General features: G+C 36.1%; 1 protein-coding gene, 1 long non-coding RNA gene and 2 pseudogenes across 2 annotated transcripts; 3 read left to right on the top strand and 1 right to left on the bottom strand.

Annotated features, from left to right (window-relative positions):
* Positions 1–1,612: 1,612 nt before the first annotated feature.
* Positions 1,613–12,352, bottom strand: LOC123916328 (annotated as a pseudogene).
* Positions 12,353–12,432: 80 nt separating this feature from the next.
* On the top strand, positions 12,433–13,481 carry LOC123915319 (annotated as a pseudogene).
* Positions 13,482–16,640: 3,159 nt separating this feature from the next.
* On the top strand, positions 16,641–20,360 carry LOC123916866. The gene is made up of 3 exons (XR_006812270.1): positions 16,641–16,968; positions 17,568–17,634; positions 19,993–20,360. It is a non-coding gene; the product is annotated as an uncharacterized LOC123916866 (long non-coding RNA).
* LOC123916864 (F-box protein SKIP23-like) lies at positions 17,641–19,952 on the top strand. The gene has a single exon (XM_045968438.1). The coding sequence runs from the start codon at positions 18,427–18,429 to the stop codon at positions 19,576–19,578; it is 1,152 nt and encodes a 383-aa protein (XP_045824394.1). The 5' UTR covers positions 17,641–18,426; the 3' UTR covers positions 19,579–19,952.
* Positions 20,361–23,462: the final 3,102 nt, after the last annotated feature.

Below are 23,462 nucleotides of genomic sequence, written 5' to 3' on the forward strand. Positions count from 1 at the left end.
GGATGTTTAGCAATGAAATTTTCTTTTTATATGGGTTTCTCTTGCACTGTATTTGAAGTTTTGAACACAGTGCTTTTGTTTTTATCTAAAATAAATTTTCCATTGATGTATTATGTTCATATAAAGTAGTTTTTTTTTTTGGGTTTCTCTTTGTTTTCGAAAACCTTTATATTCGGATTAATATCTATGAATAAAAAGGAAATTATGGTTATTCCACATTCTTATCATATAGCATATTTGCATGATTTGCTTGAATCCACTCATTACAACAATAGATTGAACTCTGATGATCCTGTTTCATTCTCTTGTATGGCTTCTTTTGTTATGATTGTTGCATTTTCATTTGCTTAAATTGTTTTTCATCTTATACAAGCTTTTGTGGTCTTGCACTATTAGACTGTCAAGTTTTACTACTTAGCACACAACTTTTTATAGAACTAGGCTAAATTAAACCAGTTTTCCGGAATTCGACAAATTCATAATTTAAACAGATTGAGGGCCCGTTTGAATTGACTTATTATTGAACTTATGAAAAATACTTTATGCAAACAAAGTTTTTATGTTAATTCATAAGTTTTCACTAATGAAAATTATATCTTCATAGTTATTTTTTTTTATGGTAGAGAGGGCCTAAGCCCCGAAAGGAAAGATTACACGGAAATCGTTCTTGGGGTGGTTAACCCCAATTCATCAGCTAACAATAACTCCCTAATTGGAGTAGGACAAAAATAATAAAATATTATTTCGCGATCTAAATGACAGCCAATACTTTGCCAACACGTTTGCACACTTGTTTGATTCTCTGTAATCATGCTCAATTTTGATCTCCCAATCTGATTCTAGCATTCGCCTAATGTGTTTCACCAACAGTAACCCAACCGGGCTACTAACTCTGCAAGTCTTGATTGCCTGAGCCACTACAATAGAATCAAACATTATGCTCGACAGCCATAAAACCCAACCTCTTCGCATAACTAAGAAGAGGTTGGGACCAGTTGTTAACTAATCTTTGGATTGATTAACTAATCTCCACATGTTAAAAACTGCCTCTAAAGTCTGAACTAGTTTTAAATCGAGTCACAATTAAAATCCAATAATTCATTATTTGTGATAAATTCTATCATTAAATATTCACCAAAGGCACAAGCTTTCTAAACGATTCGTCCTGTCAAAATGCAGACGATCCAGGCGTTTGATGATATCTTGGTGCATGGTTTGATCCACTTTTAGAGGAGAAAATAAGTATGGAGGTATTAAATTAATTTTGACATGTTTAATTATTTTCTCCATAAATGATAATTGATTCTACTTTGAAGCTAAAAATTTGAACTTGAATTGATTTTTACACTGAAATGTATTGATCAACTTATTTCACATTAATGTATTTAAACATAAGTCTCTTTACCTTCAACTGACTTTTAGACATAATCAACTTTACAAAATTAATTCATTCAAAATCAGTTTTCGTAAGCCATAACGAAACACACTCAAAAGACAAACAACACTCCACATATGTGATTTAATTTCTGGCAAATGCTACAAAGATAGATCAGTCAACTCCATAACATCAACATGTTATCAAATATAGATGTCAAAAATTGATAATATTTAGAAAAAAATAAACAGACAGCTTACATAACAAGTAAAAAGTATTATCCATACCGATGATAAAATTTAAGTTACAAAATGTATTATCCAACCGATGATAAAATTTAAGTTACTGATTCAAGAAACATCAAACTACACTCAAACAAAATTTAAAACTCTGAAGAACGATCTGATCCAATTAAACAATTGCCTGGGACTTATTTAAAATAACTCCTTCGTATTTAACTTGGAACCATTTCATTGCATCGTCCTTTGTGACACGGTGCTGGATTCAACCACGTGCCTTGCAACGGCGACGACGTCCAACACGGTAACCAGGGCGCTCCAAGACAACAAAGAAATCCATACCATAAATACCAGTAGAAGGATCATACCTGAAGCACATTTTTAAACATGAATATGGTAAATAAATCATCATTTGAATAAGAGAACAGAGATGCAGAGGAAAAGGAATCGATAAACAAAGACAACCATAGATTGAATTCCTTTTTTAAGAGGAAAAAGGTATAATGAGAAGAACCATAAAATCAAACTGAGTTAGAGATGGTTCGGATAAAACATTTCAAACTATTTATACAAAACAATTTGTTGGATATAAATTTGGTATTTATCAATTAAATATAATTGGTGGGTCCAATATTTATTTGGGGGTAATATTGTTAAAATAAAACCTTCAAAGGTGGCGTCGAAAGCCATCTAGGTCGAAGCCAAAAGCGCCTCGAAAGATATGGATAACGCGTCCAATTTTGGTCTTGCCAGGAAGTTATCGAAAGCGCGAAATCGAACCGATGGAGAGTTGGGCCAGGCCCAAAGAAGGAACAACGAATGGCCCAAGAGGTCTTGGCGCGCGCTGAAGGAATGAAAGATGAAAGTGGAAAACGTGGTCGACGTGGCAAATGGAGGAGCGTCCAGATGATCGAAGAACAGTTACCACTTTGTAGTAGTATTTATAGTAGTTTTTCATTCAGAACAAAGGTCACAAAATTTATACAAACATTCTCTCTAAAAATTCTAAGTACTCAGCGATCGAACGAACGGAATTCGAAGGAGAAATGTATGTTTTGTGAACCATCTTTATTTGTAATTGTTTTTCATTCAATGCAATGCAATTTGTTTTCCAGTAATTTTTTCTAAGTCTGAATCCAGATACTTGCTTGAGAAACTGCTACTTCGAGGCGATTCGAATTAGTTTCTCTTGTATGCTTTAAAATATTTTAATTCCTAAATGTTCGTTTCCTTATTCAAACGAACCTTCAAACAGTTTTCTTGAAACGAATAAACACAAAATTGTCCTGAGATTTACTAGTTGATCTCGCGAGTTTAAATACTTAAACTAGCGGTTGTTTACCAAATTCCAACGTAAACAAATTGGCACGCCCAGTGGGACGGGTTTTGTGTTTGTTAAAGTTGTGTTTATTTTTATATTGTGGAATAAAAAAACTTGTTACTTGCATATAACTCATGATAAGTTAGGTTATGGTTAAAACTACTCAGAGATCTAATCCTAGTAAAACTCCAAGTTCTAGTGCGATGAGTAGTGAAGCAAGTTCGAGTGGTGGAGTCGATCCACCTCCACAAAGTTTGGTAACATCTGAGTTAGTGAATGTTCCAATATTCTCCAGTCCAACCATTTCGACTGTGCATGATGTTATTCCAACTTTGCCAATTCCAACTATGGCAATTCCGTCCGTAACTGCTGGTTTTGGACGTTCGAAACCACCATCAGGTCAGAGTTTTATGTATGGGCCTCCCCCTACACTTGGTTTAGGGATGCCAAGTTTCGAACCTGATAGGTATACTTCGTCAAGGGTAACTCCCACACCCTTAACGACTGCATCTGTGTTGTCTTTGAGACAACAAATGGATGAGAGCAACCATGAAATGGTTAATCTCTTAACACAACAAATGGGTACTGTGTTTAATCCATTAATTCAGAATACCAACGAGAGTTATCAAATGTTGGCATTTCAAATGAGTCGAATTGCAGATTTTTTTGGGACACCCCCACCACCTCCTAGAGTAAATCCCATTACTCCACAAGTAATACTACCTGCAATGTCTTCGACTCCAGTGCAGCAAAGGCCAACCTATGTGGCTACTGAAACAGTTCCTAACCCAACACCTACACCAGTTGTACAAGAGGAAACCTATTATCCTCACGAGGTTAATCAAATGCCTCAATTAGTAAATCAAAACCCTCCTGTTATGAACCCAAATCCACAAGTGGTACATCAGAACCCTCCAGTGGTAATGGTTAGGAGGAACCAGGATCCTGACGAGGTAGTGCGAGAGGTGCAAAACAATAATTTGCTTGGCCAACACAATTTGGCTAACATGGTCGAAACGATTTTGGCCCAAAACGGCCTAAACACGGGTTGTCGAAGGCCAAACTTTGTCTCTGCCTTCACTGAATATGTGCTGCAAACCGAGTTACCAAGAGGTTGGAAAGTCCCAAAATATACTAAGTTTGCCGGGGACACTAATGAGTCAACCGTAGAACATATTGCCAGGTATCTAGCTGAGTCTGGGAATTTGGCGAATAATGAAAATTTGCGAATGAAGTATTTTCCTAATTCGCTTACCAAGAATGCATTTACTTGGTTTACAACTTTGCCTCCCAATTCGATCAATAGTTGGGCCCAATTGGAAAGGATTTTCCACGAGCAATTTTATATGGGCCAAACCAAGATAAGTCTGAAAGAGTTAGCCAGTGTAAAAAGGAAAAACCAAGAGTCAATTGATGACTATTTAAATAGGTTTCGTTTGCTGAAATCCAGGTGCTTTACTCAAGTGCCTGAACACGAGCTAGTGGAAATGGCTGCTGGTGGGTTAGATTATTCAATTCGAAAGAAATTGGATACCCAATACCTTCGAGACATGTCACAGTTGGCTGACAGAGTGAGACAAATCGAAAGGTTAAAAGCTGAAAAAGTTAGAAATTCTAAGTTTCAGAAAAAGAAAGAAATAGGTTTTGTCGATTCCTATGATAATGAAATTGATTATGAAATGAGTGATGAATACTTAGATTTCGATGATAGTGATATTAATGTGGCTGAATTAAAGCCTGGGCCTCCTTACACTTGCAAATTGTTGAGGCCGTCGAATGGAAAAAATCCTATCGAACCAAAAAATGATAAGTTTGTTACGAAGACTTATACTTTCGACATCACTAAATGTGATGAGATTTTTGATTTATTGGTGACTGACGGCCAAATTATTGTGCCAAAAGATATGAAAATACCACCAATAGAACAAAGAAAGAAAAGAGGTTATTGTAAGTTTCATAATTATTTGGGACATAAAACTTATCAATGTGTTGTTTTCAGGGATTTGGTGCAAAAAGCGCTGAATGAAGGAAGGCTGAAGTATGCTGATAAGGCAAAGCCTCCAATGAAGGTAGATTCAGATCCCTTGCCACCTGCAGACGCTACCTATGTCGAAGTCTATGACTGCAACATGGTTGAAGTGATAGACGCTGCTGCTCCAATCAAGGCTGTGCCTGAAGAGGAGTATGAAAAGAGGGTACGTGAGGTGTACCCCAATGCTGAGGAAGAATTGGTGGACTTCCTAAATAGGTGCAAGCTGAAGAATGCTGAAGTGATGCTTTGCCCTAGATGCAGTGCTGTGTGTGACAAAGAGGCTACTGCAGGCCTTCAAAGTGTTGTACCTTATGCTGAAAACAAGAGAAAATGGCCAAAATCTAGGCCAAATCAAAAAGCTTGGCCTTACAAAGGGGCCAACTGGGGAAAGCCTATTACCAAAGGCCTTTCGATCCATCAGAGGCTAGGCCCCCAAAACACTTTCAAACCATCTGGGAGAGCACCTGTTAACCAATGGGTGAGTGGACAGTATGTCACTTTTAATCGAAGGATGATGGAAAATGGAAGCTCTAGCAATGTTAATGTGAACATTGTATCTGAACCCAAGGGTTCAAAAGTGGTAGCTGGGAAGGAAACAGTGAATGCTGCCACTGAAGTCAACAAATACTCTTATAGGAATAACTATAAGGGAAAGAATCCTATGACCCGCACTCAGTGGCGAAGGTTCCAGAGGAAACAAAAGTTGACAGCAAAAGAGGCTGAGGCTGGGGGCAAGGCTGTAGCAACCCAGAAGGCTGAAAAGGTTGAAATGGCCAAGAGGCCAGTAAAGGAGAGGCTCTCCATAATATTGGAAGAGCCCATAGCTGAAAATGCCCAAGGAGGGGCAGAAGATGAGGATGACATGGAAGATGATGATCTCCTGGATGAGGGGTCTGATTTTGATGTCATGGTCAATGTGGTGTCGATTCTGCCACTGGAATATGATATACCTACTGAAGTCAATGAATTGGAAGAGGACTTCGAAGCCCTTAATTTGGCTGATCATAAGCCAATGTGTTATTATGTTATGCAAAATGGTTGTGTTGAAGAGCAAAAAGCTGTCTTCGAAAAGCCAGATCTGGGAATGCAGAACCACTTGAAGGCTTTGTTCATTAGGGCAAAAGTCAATAATGTGGGAATCAATAAAGTCTTAGTGGATGGAGGAGCCGTGGTGAATATCATGCCTCACTTCATGTTGAAGAAATTAGGTCTCTATGACACAGACCTTCATTCCCACAATGTGGTGTTGGCCAACTATGAAGGAAAAACTGGTCATTCCCTGGGGGCAGTGCAGTTGGAAGTTTGTGTTGGTAGTACAGTTCGAAAGACCTTGTTTATGGTCATAGCTGCCAAACCTAATTACAATTTGTTATTAGGTAGAGAATGGATACATGGTGTTGGAGCTGTTCCCTCAACCATGCACCAAAGATTAATCATCTGGAGAGAAGATGGTTTAGTCGAGAACGTAGAAGCAGATCAGAGTGCATATGTTTCAGAGACAGGCACCGTGACTTTACAGAATTTCGACAAAAACCTGGCCTCGATTGCTCCTTGTGGTGAGCAAGATGCTGCCTTCGATCCAAATGAAGTGGTATCAAAAAATGTATACCACTCAGTTAAGTTGCATCCAACCCATGGTTTTTGTTGGGAGAGGGAAGACATAGAGAAACCCTTGTGTGAGGATGCATACCCACCAGTGTCTGGATGGGTCAACCATGATGAGTTTGATGATTGAGTCCCCAGCATGGGATCGAATTACGGCTTACGCAGCCGAGAATAGAATCAAAATGGCTCTTGAGGCCATTAATGTTCAAGAAAATATGGCTGTCGAAGCCAATGATAACTTAAGGGACAAACTGGCCTTGGAGGTTAGTGAAGTAAATGATGGAGAGAAGCAAAGGTTAGATTGCATCTATGATGATGAGCCTTTGGGTTTTGAGAAAGATCCACATAGTTCGATTCAGAGAATGCAAGCCCAAGATCCTTTGCAGGAGGTTGATATTGGAGATGGCTCTGTTAAAAGGCCAACTTACATTAGTGCCAATATAGACCCAGCCCTAAAAGAAAAAATGGTCGAGTTGCTTAAGAAATACAGAGACTGCTTTGCATGGGACTATAACGAAATGCCTGGGTTAAGCAGAAATCTTGTGGAGCATAGGCTACCCCTTCGACCAGATAAGAAACCTGTAAAGCAGCTTCCAAGGAGGTTTGCACCGGAAATCATGACAAAGATCAAAGCAGAAATTGAAAGGTTGCTCAAATGCAAGTTCATTCGAACAACCAGGTTTATATTGATGATATTGTTGTGAAATCCGCTTCCCAGGATGAACATATCGAACATCTTAAAAAATCGTTCGAAAGAATGAGAAAATGTGGATTAAAAATGAATCCACTGAAATGTGCTTTTTGTGTACATGCAGGAGATTTCCTTGGCTTTGTTGTGCATAAGAAGGGCATAGAAATTAACCAAAATAAGACAAAGGCTATCATGGAGACAGAACCTCCAGGAACGAAGAAACAGCTTCAATCTTTGCTAGGAAAGGTCAATTTCTTGAGAAGGTTTATATCAAACCTAAGTGGTAAAGCTCAACCTTTTTCTCCACTGCTGAGGCTCAAGAAAGGTGATGTATTTGAATGGGGAATGGAACAACAAAAGGCATTTGATGATATTAAGGCATACTTGTCGAAGCCTCCAACTTTAATGCCTCCTATTCGAAACAAAGCAATGAAGTTGTACATCGCAGCATCAGATTCGACTATTGGAAGCATGCTCGCACAAGAGGATGAAAATGGCGTAGAAAAGGCTATTTATTATCTAAGTAGAATCTTGAATGATGCTGAGACTAGATATAGTCCAATTGAAAAGCTTTGTCTATGTTTGTATTTCTCTTGTACCAAACTTAAGCAATATATCAAACCAGTTCATGTTTATGTTTATTCTCATTTTGACATCATTAAGCATATGTTGTTAAAACCAATTTTGCATAGTCGAATTGGGAAATGGGCTTTAGCTTTAACTGAATATTCATTGACTTACCAACCCCTGAGGGCTGTAAAGGGTCAAGTAGTGGCTGATTTTCTTGTTGACCACTCGGTGACTGAGACCCCAATAACATATGTAGAACATGAACCTTGGATGTTGTACTTTGATGGCTCGAAGCACAAACATGGTACAGGAGTTGGAATCTTAATCATTTCTCCTTTAAAGATTCCAACAAAATTTAAGTACAAGATTAATGGAACATGCTCCAATAATGAAGCCGAGTACGAGGCTTTAATTGTAGGTCTAAAGATTATTTTGGACTTGGGGGCAAAACATGTTAAAATCAGAGGAGATTCTGAGTTAGTAATAAAACAATTGACAAAGGAATACAAATGCATTCAAGAACATTTGATGAAATACTTTGTCATTGCCTTCTCGTTACTAAAACGATTTGATTCGTGTGACATTCAACACGTGCCTCGGATCGAAAACCAAGAAGCAAATGACTTAGCCCAAATAGCTTCTGGTTATAAAGTAACAGGGAAAAAATTAGATGAGATAGTTGAAATTAAAGAGAAACTAATCTCAAGTGAGGTAATACCCCATCAGCTGGGGGCAAATGAACCAAATGGCGAAAGGGAGTCCGAAATGGCTGATGCACACTTTGATGAAGTAATGACTGAAGTCTTTGTGATTGACAATTTGGCTGACACGGATTGGAGACAACCCATTGTTAAATATATAGAAAATCCAACAGGTACAGCCGATAGGAAGGTTAAGTATAGAGCTTTGAATTACACAATCATGGGAAATGAACTATTTAAGAAGACTCCTGAAGGGGTTTTGTTGAAATGCCTAAATGAAAACGAAGCGTATGTAGCAGTTTCAAATGCCCATAGTGGAGCCTGTGGTGCCCATCAAGCAGGCCACAAGATGAAATGGCTTTTGTTTCGACAGGGTTTGTATTGGCCTTCCATGCTTAAGGACTGCATAGAATATGCGAAAGGTTGTCAAGAGTGTCAAAAACACGCGGGGATACAACACGTCCCTGCCAGTGAGTTGCATTCGATTATCAAACCTTGGCCTTTTAGAGGCTGGGCTTTAGATTTAATTGGTGAGATAAGGCCCGCGTCATCCAAGAACCAGCGCTATATACTAGTTGGGATTGATTATTTTACCAAATGGATAGAGGCTGTGGCCCTAACAAACGTGGATCAGGAAACAATGATCAGTTTTATCCAAGACCATATTATTTATAGGTTTGGGCTTCCTGAGACGATCACTACTGACCAAGGAACGGTGTTTGTTGGTCGAAAGATGCAAGATTTTGCTGAACAATCAGGTTTTAAGCTAATGACTTCGACGCCTTATTATGCTCAAGCAAATGGCCAAGTTGAAGCAGCCAACAAGGTTATAATTAGTTTAATTAAAAAGCACGTTGCCCAAAAACCAAAGAATTGGCATAAGACCCTGGACCAAGTCCTATGGGCATGTAGGAATTCTCCTAAAGAGTCAACAGGTTCGACACCTTTTCGACTAACATATGGTCACGATGCCGTGTTACCTGTTGAAATAATGATGCAGTCGATTCGAGTACAAAGGCAATGGGAACTACCTCCTGATCACTATGAGAACATAATGTTAGATGAATTAACAGACGTGGATGAGGAAAGGTTGCAGGCGTTAGATGCTTTGATTCGACAAAAAGAACGAATTGCTAGAGCATATAACAAAAGGGTTAAATCCAAACTCTTTGACGTAGGAGACTTAGTTTGGAAAGTCATCCTCCCCATGGACAGACGAGATCGAGTCTTTGGAAAATGGTCACCCAATTGGGAAGGACCATTTAAGATTTCTCAAGTTTTGTCAAATGGAGCTTATGAGATTGAAGAGTTAACTCCTGAGAAACGTTCAGTCAACATGAATGGCAAATATTTAAAGAAATACAAGCCAATGTTGCAAGAAATAACCATAAAAAATGAATAACGCAAGAATAAAATTTGCGAAATGGTAAAAGGAAATGCCAATAATCAAGTTTTATTTCATATAAAATCAACAATACAACCAATCATTCAAGAATGTTCAAGAAAATACAAGAAATGGTTGAATGTTGAAAGATAAACACTTAGGGTTTACCCTGAACCCGAGTTCCCTCATCCTTTGAATCAGAATTGGAAAGTTCTGAGATCTGAGAGTCTTCATCCTCAGAAGAAGGAGTTGGAGTTCCTGGGTATTCTTCATCAGGCTCTAGGGTACTGAGGAACTTGAGGTAGTCTTCATCTTCATCATCTGAACTAGAGCTTGAAGAATCAGAAGAGAGAATGATGGTTTCTACTACCTTGGCGGGTGCCGGCCTAGGGCGAAGGATTCTAGTGCGTGGAGGTTTGGAAGCTGGAATCTTGATTCGTCCCCTTCCAAGAGGACGTGGTGTGCTTGAGCCCGAGATAAATGGAAAGAAGGATATCCATTAATATTTTCAAAAACGCCACTTCCTCTTGCGATAGACACAGTCGAAAATGGCTTTTTTGGGGGGCAATTTGTTGGATATAAATTTGGTATTTATCAATTAAATATAATTGGTGGGTCCAATATTTATTTGGGGGTAATATTGTTAAAATAAAACCTTCAAAGGTGGCGTCGAAAGCCATCTAGGTCGAAGCCAAAAGCGCCTCGAAAGATATGGATAACGCGTCCAATTTTGGTCTTGCCAGGAAGTTATCGAAAGCGCGAAATCGAACCGATGGAGAGTTGGGCCAGGCCCAAAGAAGGAACAACGAATGGCCCAAGAGGTCTTGGCGCGCGCTGAAGGAATGAAAGATGAAAGTGGAAAACGTGGTCGACGTGGCAAATGGAGGAGCGTCCAGATGATCGAAGAACAGTTACCACTTTGTAGTAGTATTTATAGTAGTTTTTCATTCAGAACAAAGGTCACAAAATTTATACAAACATTCTCTCTAAAAATTCTAAGTACTCAGCGATCGAACGAACGGAATTCGAAGGAGAAATGTATGTTTTGTGAACCATCTTTATTTGTAATTGTTTTTCATTCAATGCAATGCAATTTGTTTTCCAGTAATTTTTTCTAAGTCTGAATCCAGATACTTGCTTGAGAAACTGCTACTTCGAGGCGATTCGAATTAGTTTCTCTTGTATGCTTTAAAATATTTTAATTCCTAAATGTTCGTTTCCTTATTCAAACGAACCTTCAAACAGTTTTCTTGAAACGAATAAACACAAAATTGTCCTGAGATTTACTAGTTGATCTCGCGAGTTTAAATACTTAAACTAGCGGTTGTTTACCAAATTCCAACGTAAACACAATTTAAAGAAACTAAACCACAACAGAAACCTAAACCCAATTAGTGTTGGTACTTTCTGTTGTGGAACTAAATATGGCTTAAACTTTCACATAACACTGTGATGTCGCAGCAAAATCTCTGCTACTGCAGCCGCCACCAGAAACGGATACGGCCATATCAGATCATAAACAACCACAATAACCGTATTACAAATTCAAGTTGTCATCATATCAGAATATACAATCTCTACATATCAACAAATCAAATATGTATATCAATCAAATAAGAAGTCTCTTTCAGCATAAAATAGAAGTGTTTTTTCAGCTTACTTGATTCCCAAATCAATATGTTCCTGAATGCCAAAGCCAAAACAACCAGTATCACTGAAGTTTCTCCTCAACAGCTCATATTCCTTGACCTTCAAACCGCTCTCCAAAAGCTGCATTGCCTTGTCGCCTCTAACAGTGACGTAGCAAGCAATTTTTTCGTTCCTTACCAAAGGAACGGACGGTGTACCTAGCTGTCAATAAGAAAAGAGTGAAAGAAGAAACAATCAGAACACAAACACAGCCAAAAATGTCCAGTACACGTGCAAACTATGTCATGAACTTGTGACTGTTCACTGTCGTGGTTAAGCTAGTCTACTAACAATTTATCATGTATCTCACACGCATCAATTTTTATTATAAATCTGTCATAAAAAAGTTAGTTTAGAGTATTCAGAAACAAGGCTGGAAAAAGAAAGAAAAACATGTAAACAACTGTCCGATTTTTTTCAAACCTAAAACATAATAACTTAAGCAACCATTTCATCGGAATTATTATGTTTCTCGCGCTCTTTGATTTCCAATTATCAAACTGTCCTTAACAAATCAGATAAGAATATTTATAAAAATGTAAAATAACTGGTGAGAAGATAAAGGCCAAATAATAGAAAAATTACCTTTAGAGAAAACAGGAGTTTGGCCACTAAGCTGTTCAAGAACCTTGGCAGCCCTGGTGAGACGATCTCCACTTTCACCGACTGAGATGTTCAGTACAAGCTTTTGCACTTTGATTTCCCTCATTGGATTTGAAAGTTTCTTCTCGGAAGCCTATATCATTTTCATCATTGATTATTATATTTTAAACAAACAGGTTGAAAGAAATTCATTTGTTCATATGGATGTTATCATACAACATTATGATTAAGCATCAAAATTCAATTTGCAATCATTGTTTTCAAATTGAACATTATCTACAAAGTCAGAAACATAGAATATCATATCAAACATTCAAAATATCAAGGAACATGATAGATACCAAAGCAGATTAGCTACTCCTAGACATTGGCCTTGCCATGGATTTAGTTGATGATGTCAAAGCTCGGTTGGCCACATTGAGAGAGAGTGGTTGGGATGATTTATTTGATAATGTCCAAAAATTTTGTATTGCTAAAGGTATTCCGGTGCTAGATATGAATCAAGAAATACCGGTTCGGGGTCGTTCAAGGTTAGAAGGAAAGACTGTCACTAATCTTCATCATTACCGTGCAGAGATTTTTTATGTTGCTATTGACAAAATATGTGTGGAGATGGATCACCGCTTTAGTGAACGAAGTAACATTGTGCTTAGTTCTTTCTCATGTCTTGACCCCAAGAATTCTTTCTCCAAGTTTGATGTTGATAAACTTGCTCGTCTTGCTGATATTTATCATGAAGACTTTTCTAATAATGACCGTGGAACAATAAGGGAGCAACTTGAGACATATATAGTTCATGTTAGAAGACATGTATCATTTTCTACTTGCGAAGATGTTCAAAAGTTTGGCTTTGAAGATGGTTCAAACTGATAAACGTTTCGTATTTCCATTGGTCTACAAACTTATTGAGCTGGCTTTGATATTACCGGTGTCGACAGCATCCGTTGAAAGGGCTTTTTCAGCAATGTCGATTATTAAGAATAAATTGCGCAACAAGATCAATGATGAGTGGTTCAATGACTTGATGATATGTTATACCGAGCGGGAGATATTCAAGTCACTTGATGATATTGATATTATCCGATCCTTCACCGCAAAGAAGTCTCGGAAAGGGCATTTACCTCCTAATTTTATGTAGTATACTATTGGTATGTTATATTTTATCCCTCTTATTTGACTCATGTTTTGTTGGTTTTTTCTAGTTTTTTTTTTGTTTTAACTCATGCTATCCAAAAAAATATTGTGGTTAAAATTGTGCCCAAGCTCCGCTATAATCCTGGCTCCGCCACTGGTCATAGTGATATTGCATTATTGTGTTTAGTTTCAACTGCTATTAGATATGATAAATTTTTCAACTACCGCTTATAGAAATGAGTAAATACCAAGAATGCTTATATTCTTTGCTTTGTCTCTTGAATCAATTTAGTACCTTGCATTAGAGACACTCCAAAATGCTTGCTTGATGTAATTTTAGAGTGATTATAAACTTGGTTGCACTTGTACATTCATTTGTTTACCAAACCTTATGATGCCATTTAAGAGAGACGATTTTTGGAACAAAATCAACCTCTCCTAGTGTTTGAATTTGAAATGCTATTTTCTTTATCTGTTGTCTTAAAGCACAAGCTACGAAACTATGATTGCAAACTCTTTTTTTTCTTGTTTGCTTTATTAGAACTGACATTGTGAAAAATGTTGTTCTGATTTACTTAACTAGGCTTGATCTATCCTCGCTAGGCTATGATAGCTCATCCTTCATCTGTATCTATTTCGAAATTTTCTTCGTTGTGCATAACTCATGTCTGCATTACTTTATTTGTAATTCTCAGTTTTAGAGGTAGAAAATTGATATATTAATTTAATTATATAAAATTTTCCTTGAAATTTATTTATTACAATTTGGTCTTTCATTTAGTTCTTAACAGAAAGCCTTGTCACTTTATGCAGGGGGGAAGCAAAGAAAGAGGACGTGAGTCATGAGACACAACATATGCTCAAAATGCGGCAGTATGCAACAATTTTCTTTTAATTTTTTTCATTGATGTGTGTGTGCCTAAGTTTTGTGCCTATATCATTGTGCCGAGTTAAGAGTGCCTCAAGAGCCTCCACAGGTCTGTTCTTTTTGCAAACCTCTGTAGAAATGTCAATCTCGCAACTCTGACATACTTGCGTATTGATTATACTGTCTACACAACACAACCTCCAACTCGGCCTTCTGCATATTGATTATATTGTTTGCATCAGTTAGTAGTTACAGTCTGTTACCCGCTCGTCAATCTTTTAAGAACCAAGTTTTCTCAGAGTTTCAGTTATTGACAAGGTGCTGAAATAATTCTTTGATATGGGCTTCATAATATTTTGGTTGCGAAGAGATAAGGTTTGATATCTTCATGTGCAAAATGAATTTGATCTTCATTTTTGAACAAATGATAGGTTTTATAGAGGTGTCTTGTTGGACTGGATTTCTCATTTCTGATGCCGTTTGTTATAGCTTATTTTTAAAAAAAATCATTTTTTTATAAAAATAATCACTTTTAATTGTTTTGCATCTGTTTGTTACAGATTTTTAAAATAATCAGAAGCTAAAAATAATCAGAAAACAGCTAAAAATGAGAAGCTACTAAGAGTAGCTTATAAAATAATAGATTTTTTTAGAGGAGAGAGAAAAGAAATATTAAAAGAAAAAAATTATTTATAATTAAAAAAATCACTTTTATAAGTTCTATCCAAACAAACTAAAGATTATTTTATTTTAAAAAAGTGATTTTTATTATAATAAACAAACACAAAGTAAATTCAACTTTTCTAAAAATCTCTAAAAATTAATCTCTAAATTATTTTACATCAAAATCACTATTTTTATTACGACTCTCCTACACTTTCTTAGTAAAAAAGTATCCAAATGTTAGAGTCACAGAGATATGAAAGGAAAATAGATGAAGGGGTTACAAGGAGTTATATATCACTTCTTTGTAAAATCTATCACACATCTTTAATTAGGATCCAATCTTGCTCTTTGTTCGGAGACATGCAAGTTACTAAACATTGACATGCTCTTTCTTATTCTCTAGCTATTTTTCTCTGTTCTTTTAATCCATTCTCTAACTACTTGTATATTTTTATATGTTAAGAGTTTCTTTCATGGTTTAAGGTCCGTTTGGATTAACTTATTTTTGAGTTTATGCAAATAAATAATCTTAGTCGGTCAGCACTAAATTTAAGGTGAATAAAATGGCTATAAAACTAATGCCGGATCAGTTAGAACAGTTTTATAGTTAGAATGATTATGTTCAGATAGATACACAAATACTTAGGTGTAAGGTGAATAAAGCTTAGATTCATGACTGATTTGCCTCACTTGCCTAACTATATACATCATTTTGAGATGGGTCAGGCTGCTACTGCATATTGCCTGCTAAGCTTAAGCTCATGATAAGGGCAGGTTTCAAGGGAAAGTATTGTCCTTCATTTTGATGGTGGGAGACCTATGTTTTGAATCCTAAATCCTAATTGATTCACCCTAAAGTTCTTTCTTAGAAATTTTCACTTCATGTATATGATATATGATATTTTTGTTTCAAAATTTCATCTACAGTTTTTGTAGTGAGAGAATCTTTAGGCAAATTTTTTTTATTTTTTTTATTTTTTTATATTGTAAAAATCTTAACTCATTTTATTCATCAACATAGTTTCAATAATGGATGATATATAATCAAATTCTTGGCAACTAGTAAAAGACAAGCCGCTCTTTGCTAACAAGTGAGCAATATTGTTGACTTGTCTCATAATAAAGCTTATCCTAAAGTTTGATAATGAACTTAGAAGCTTTGCACGTGAATAACATAGTGCCAAATTTCCTAGGAAAATCTAGTTTACCTCTAATGTCATCAATCACTAGCTTGCAATCTAGTTCTATAACAATGTTAGAAAATCCTAAATTTCGTAACCGAGAAATAATGATTTTAAGGCCCCACACCTATGCTTCTCGTGGAAAGAGATTGCCATGATTCCACGTTGTTTGAACACGAATGAATTTTTCTTTAGCATCCCTTTTTCTCCACCATATTTCAAAGAATCATCATTGAATCTTCGACTACGCGTACCATGCCTAAATATTAACATACAAAATAAAAAAAACTAACATTACTAAAAAACAAAAAAAGAAAAGAAAAAGAGAAGTATATGAGACCTCGGCCTCTGAGGCCGCCCTTTTATATGGGGTCATTGATATGGTCCAAAGCCTAATGATTCGTTTGGTTGGTTTTATAGAAAGAAAGTAAGAGAAAAGAAAATTACGCAAATCAATTTCATATATTGATTTGTTTATTTTTCTTTCTCCAATTTCTTTCCATAATACCGAACGAAATGGTCATCACTATATTACTCTTAACAAATTTAATTTTCTTTACAGTAAAAAAAATAATTAATTTTTTTTTCCTCTACTCACAAGAAACAAAAACAACTAGTAGAAGAAAAAAAGAGAATCATGGCGGCGGCAGCGGCGGCAGACTGGTCCAAACTCCCAAAAGATGTTCTGAATCTGATATCGGAACGACTCCCCCACGATATCGATCAGTTTGTTCCCATTGGCGCAATTCCTCGATAAATCGCCATAACACTTTACACTACTTCAAACTCCCAATCTCCAAATACGATATCGATCTCTGGAAGTGTATGTATCACTTTACGCATCAACAACACCGTTTTGGCCACCTCCAGAGTGGATCGTCAAGAGCCACATGGGTAAACCTAAAAAAAGTATGTTATCTTGCATTCAAAGATTTCTAATGTGATAGTGATATTGCATTATTGGTTTCCGTTGTTAGATTTCATAATCTTTTCAACTACTTATAGAAATTAGTAAATACCAAAAATGCTTATATTAGTTGCTTTGTCTCTTGAATCAATTTAGTACCTTGATTAGAGACACTCCAAAATGCTTGCTTGAGGTAATTTTAGAGAGATTGTAAACTTAGATGCACTTCTCTATTCATTTGTTTACCAAACCTTATGATGTCATTTAAAAGAGATGATTTTCGGAACAAAATTAACCTCCCCCAGTGTTTTAAATGTTATTTTCTTCATCTGTTGTCTTCAAGGACATGTTACATAACTATGATTGCAAACTCTTTTTTTTCTTTCTTTCTTGTTTGCTTTATTAGAACTGGCATTGTGAAACATGTTGTTCTGATTTACATAACTAGGCTTTATCTATCCTTGCTGTTTCTTGTTTATTTAGATTAGGCTATGATAGCTCATCCTTTATTTGTATCTATTTCAAAATTTTCCTTGACATTATTTATTACAATTTGGTCTTTCATTTAGTTCGTAACAGAAAGCCTTGTCACTTTATGCAGGGGTGAAGCGAAGAAAGAGGACGTGAGTCGTGAGGTCCAACATTGGGTTCATGCGCAAAACGCGGCAGTATGCATCTTTAATCTTTTAATATTATATCTTGTCAATATGGCAGTGAAATTGCCAAAAGTGTTCTATATATTTCCCACAAGACATCAGTATTTTGTTTCAGCTCATGTTTGATATTTGAAAAGAGTTATAATTTATAATTGGTTATTGATTTTCACCCTTTATTCATGTGATTTTGGTCAATAAATCTTATTATATTTTCTTCTGTACTTTAAAATTTACCGAATGAATGAACGGTCAATGACGCAGAAAATCACTTTAAACGAAAAATATACTTTATTATACAAGTAGGCTAACTTCTGAATTACACTCATAACTCATGAAGGCTAAGTTTAATTAGAAAAGCATAGCTTATCTTGGTACTATAAGGCCCTTTTTCAAATTATTAGATATTAGATGCATTTGTTGCTACTTTTCAAACAAACTCTTATTTAATATCACTAAGTGCTTTGAAATATAAGAAGTCAAAATTAATTATATACATATTCAAAAGATATTTTAGATATATAGATAGTATAAAATACACTATTAACTTTTCTTTTTTTGACTCAAACTAGTAACTTTTCTTTGAGAGTGAAATATGCAAAAAGTAGTTATATTTAAGAGACAATGGAGTAAATCGTATACAATAAACCTGAACCTCACGAGAATCGTCATCTTCTTCACCGACATCTCCGTCATCGTCTTCCCTTCAGATCCATTGTGTTCTCGCCTGGCCCCAGCTCCATCCTTCTCTTCTTCTTCTTTAGTTTCTCATTTCTCCAAACAAGAAGAGAATTGGCAACATCATCCATGGCGGCAGAGGTAGACTGGTCTGAACTCCCAAAAGAGCTTCTCAATCTCATATCCCAACGCTTCGACGTCGATGTCGATCTCATTCGCTTCCGATCTATTTGTTCCAATTGGCGGCGCTCTTCCATCTCAAATCACCATACCAACATTTTACCCTTCAAGATTCCAGTCCCTAAATTATCATTCTACGTTGATCCCATCAACAACAACAGCGACACTTCACCATTATGTTACTTCTCCAAACAAAGTATCTTCCTCATCAAACCACCACAGCAACAGCAACAAGATCAAACCCTACTTCGTCCTTGGTTGATAAGAACTCGCCAAAACTCAATTGGCAAACCCAAACTCATGCACCCATTCCTCCTAGATTCCAATCCTGTTCGTTTCCCTTACGTGCTCGATTTCAACAAATTCTCCGTCCTCCATTTGAGAACCAACTTTATCCCTGACACCGACATCTCAATGTACAGTCAACCCAATGACAGTTACTACCATTTCCCTGAAAAGGTTGTTGTTGTCACGTGTCATGGACAACAACCTCTAGTTCTCGGAACGTTCCCCTTTCATACCCCTGAACCTGTACTGTTCAAATGTGGCGATGAGAATTGGAAGGGCATTCCCAACATGTTGTCTACCTTGAAAGACATATGCCTTTTCAAAGGGCAGCCTTATGCGGTTGACAATATTGGACGGACAGTTAGGGTCGGATGGGACTCAAGTGTCCAATTAGTGGCTGAACCTTTGGTTGGTGGTGGTGGACACATAAAATTCTTAGCGGAGAGTGAGGGCGATTTGTTGTTAGCAGACGTTTATAACTGGTTATATACTGGATTCTCTAATCATTGTCCTGTAAGGATTGATTTGTTTAAGCTCAATGGGAAGGAGGAGAAGTGGGTCAGGTTGACGAGTTTAGGGGATAGGGTTTTGATACTGGGGGAGGGTTGTTCTTTTTCTGCTTCTGCTTCTGATTTGCATATTGCTCATGGGAATTGCGTCATCTTTATGGATAATATTTTCCACCAGTTTTCATTCTTGCCACCTAAGACTTGTATTTTGCACTTGGATGAAGGTCGGCTTTCGCCTTTGTCCGATTATCCTGAATATGACAACTTGTTCTGGCCACCTCCAGAGTGGATCCTCCAAAGTTGAATTTGTTATTGAGTATGTTATCTTGCATCGAGAGATTTCTAATGTGATATAGATTATCGTGCTTACTTTATGTTGTTAGATTGGAATAAACTTTTCAACTAGTACTTGTAGATAAAGAAAAAATTGAAATGTTGTTACATTGACTATGGGTATTCTAACTAATATCTTTGTAAATAAAATTTTCATTTAATTTTGTTTTCCATATGCAACTAGCTTTTACTAAAATCTGGATATGTTTTATGCATTTTGTTTTGACTCATTGGTGGGATGACTTATATTATATATATATATATATATATATATATATATATATATTCGGGACATCACCATGGCAAGTTATTATTATGATGTTTCTAAACTAGATGTAACAATCTTGATGGGTTTGATTTTCTTCTTTTATTGTTCTTTTTGCAGACTAGCTATATGTTTACCAGCAAACTCCTAATTCGTAATTACATATTCAGATGCTGGAAAATGAGGTGGAATTTGGATTGCCGGATAAGCGTTCTAATGGTTTCTTCAACTATCCTATGTAAGAAAGTTGTGGTTATTCAGGGTTTGTTATGTTATTTTGATGTGATGTTGACCACTTGCATTATTATGGTCATGTAAAATCGAAACTTGATTGGTCAGTTACATATATATCTAAGCTTAGCTTACTTAAGGTTGGTCTTGGTTATGTTATTTTGTCGTTGAACGCCTGCATTGTTATGGTGCTGTATAATGTTTAAACTCAATTCATCAGTTATAGTTATGTCTCAATTGAGTTTACTTAATGTTGATCTTCTGTTATGATTTTACAAGTTCTTCGTTTCTATCAAATGACTAAAAACTGTGTGACTTTCTCAATGGATATGGACCAAAAGTAATTGGCTTATTAAGTAATTTTCAGTTTCCACCATACATGGTTGATATATTGAAAGATATAATTTCTAAACGATTATTCTCGCACATTATTTTCTTGACTTTTCTCAGTGAATCTTCTAATATTTTCTCTGCTTGCTAATGTAAATCAAAGCTGACTTTCTTTTACCGTACATTGGTTCTTTAAATTATTCTTGCTTTGTTAGTATGTGGTTTCTGGATTTCATTCATTGTTATGTTATTATTACTACCTATCATTTTCGAAGTTGAACCCAGTAGATATAACCCACACAGCCGACTAATTAATTTTTTACGACAGCACACTGCTGACAAAGATTAATCAAATGAAATTTAACTATCATATTATATTTCAAAAGTTAAAGATATATAATATGATGGAACTAGACACCGCCACCTATAATGTAATGCATGCAGACGAAGGAATAAATACTTCTGTCAATTTTGCTGCAAGTCTTTACCTATGGTACATTTTGATCTGTTTTTAGCTGTCAAGTCTTGATTTTACTGTAGCTATCTAATTACAATATTTTGTGATGGCATGATCTCGTGTTTTGTTATCTAGGACAAGCAAAGAGCCTCCACAAGTGTTGTCACTGTCACTGCTTGAAACTGAGTATTTTATGTTGAAGCAATTTTTTCTTAGGCACAGTCATAAATTACAGGTGTTAGGCACACGTACATAATCAAAATAAAATTAAAGAAACAATGATTAAAATTATTTAAATTGATGTAACTATTTTATTTTTTTCATTGATGTGTGTGTCTAAGTTTTGTGCCTATATCATTGTACCTAGTTAAGAGTGCCTCAAGAGCCTCCACAAGTGTTGTTACTGTCACTGCATGAAACTGAGTGTTTGATGTTGAAGTAATCTCCTCTCTGTATGTCTTAGTTTCCTTTGATTGAAAATATGAAGCAATTTTCTGTTTTTCTTGACAATTTTCAACTGTGTGTCTAGTTAGAAGCCACTTTAACAATTTTCCCTCTGTAGATACCTTAGCCGAAATGATACATGTCTCTGTGTTCGATTTTTCAAAATCTTGGTATTCACAATGTAATTGTTCTTTTAGATAAGGCTAGGTCTGTTCTTTTTGCAAACCTCCGCAGAAATGTCAATCTGACCAAAATATATCGGTGAATTGCATATGCAGCACCGACAATGCTTTTGTTTTCATGCCTTCTTTTTGTATTTGTTTGCAGACATGCAATAAGTTAATGAGTATACAATTCTCATTGCACTTCTAGAGTGCCTTGAACTCTCGTAACTCTGATATACTCGCGTATTGATTATACTGTCCACACAACCTCCAACTTGGCCTTCTGCATATTGATTATATTGTTTGCATCTGTTAGTAGTTACAGTCTGTTGCACGTGCTTGATTAGTTTCCCTCTCGTCAATCTTTTAAGAACCAAGTTTTCTCAGAGTTTCAGTTATTGACAAGGTGCTGAAATAATTCTTTGATATGGGTTTCATAATATTTTGGTTGCGAAGAGATAAGGTTTGATATCTTCATGTGCAAAATGAATTTGATCTTCATTTTTGAACCAATGTTACAGTTTATTTGGTTTTATAGAGGTGTCTTATTAGAATGGATTTCTCATTTCTGTCTCCTACAGACTTTCTTAGTAAAAGTATCCAAATGTTAGTCACAGAGATATGAAAGGAAAATAGATGAAGGGGTTACAAGGAGTTACATTTCACTTCTTTGTAAAATCTATCACACATCTTTAGATAGGATCCAATCTTGCTGTTTGTTCTGCAGACATGCAAGTTACTAAACATTTTTTTGATACATACAAGTTACTAAACATTGAAATGCTCCTTCTTATTCTCTAGCTATTTTTCTCTGTTCTTTTCATCCCTTCTCTAACTACTTGTATTTTTATAAGTTCTCAAACAAAAATTGTATTTTATAAGTTGTTTTTTCATAAACTACCTTGACAAACTTATGAATAATACGAAAAAACTTATTTATTTGCATAAACTCAAAAATAAGTCAATCTTAGCAGGGTCTGTAATGATATTGGTGCAAATCGCACAACACGGACCCAAGAGGAATGTAGAATAAGCAGTCACTTGTATAGACAACATAGAATTAGTTTTGTACTTTGTTGAGTATGAAGTAAAATGGCTGGAAAGTTGAAAACTACTAAAAAATCGTTGCCTAGGTGCGGCTACAGTACCGGTACCTGATCGGGGTACGACATTTTTAGAAAAACTGATATACGTGTATAGACAACATAGAATTAGTTTTGTACTTTGTTGAGTATGAAGTAAAATGGCTGGAAAGTTGAAAACTACTAAAAAATCGTTGCCTAGGTGCGGCTACAGTACCGGTACCTGATCGGGGTACGACATTTTTAGAAAAACTGATATACGTGTATGAGCTTAAATTAAGGTATGGGTATGTACCCGGTATTGGTACGGATACGTACCCGCTAATAGTACTCTTCATCAAATGGAGTACCCGTGCATCAAAGCCAAAAATATTTCTTTTTCTCTAGACTTTCCTCTCTTTACTGGGATTCAATTCTCTTGCTTCACTTCTAATCAAAGGTTGGTTGTGTTTGTGTCTGCTATCATTTCCAATTTCTGCATGTCCCGTTCATCATCCGTTTAGTCATTATTATAATAATCTTATTGTCAAAGTAGGAACCTTATTGTCATGTTTTAGTGATTATAACCAAGCAAACATTTGAACATCACTTTAGTGATTATAACCTTATTGTCAGCCAAAGTAGTCCATATCATAGTCAGTCACCCACTAAACTTAAGGTACATGGAAATAATCTTGTTTATAGTATATTGTTAAAATGGCTAAAACTAAGGCTGGATCAATTAGAACAGATTATCTATACAATGATTAGGTGTAAGGTGAATAAAGGCTAAGATTGATGGTAGTGGTTTAAAGACAATGACTGATTTGCTTCACTTGCCTGGCTATATGCCTTATTTTGAGATGGGTCAGGCTGCTAGCCTGCTACTGCATCCTGCTAAAC

This window comes from Trifolium pratense, linkage group LG3 (genome assembly GCF_020283565.1).
Source record: "Trifolium pratense cultivar HEN17-A07 linkage group LG3, ARS_RC_1.1, whole genome shotgun sequence".
Classification (NCBI taxonomy): Eukaryota; Viridiplantae; Streptophyta; class Magnoliopsida; order Fabales; family Fabaceae; genus Trifolium; species Trifolium pratense.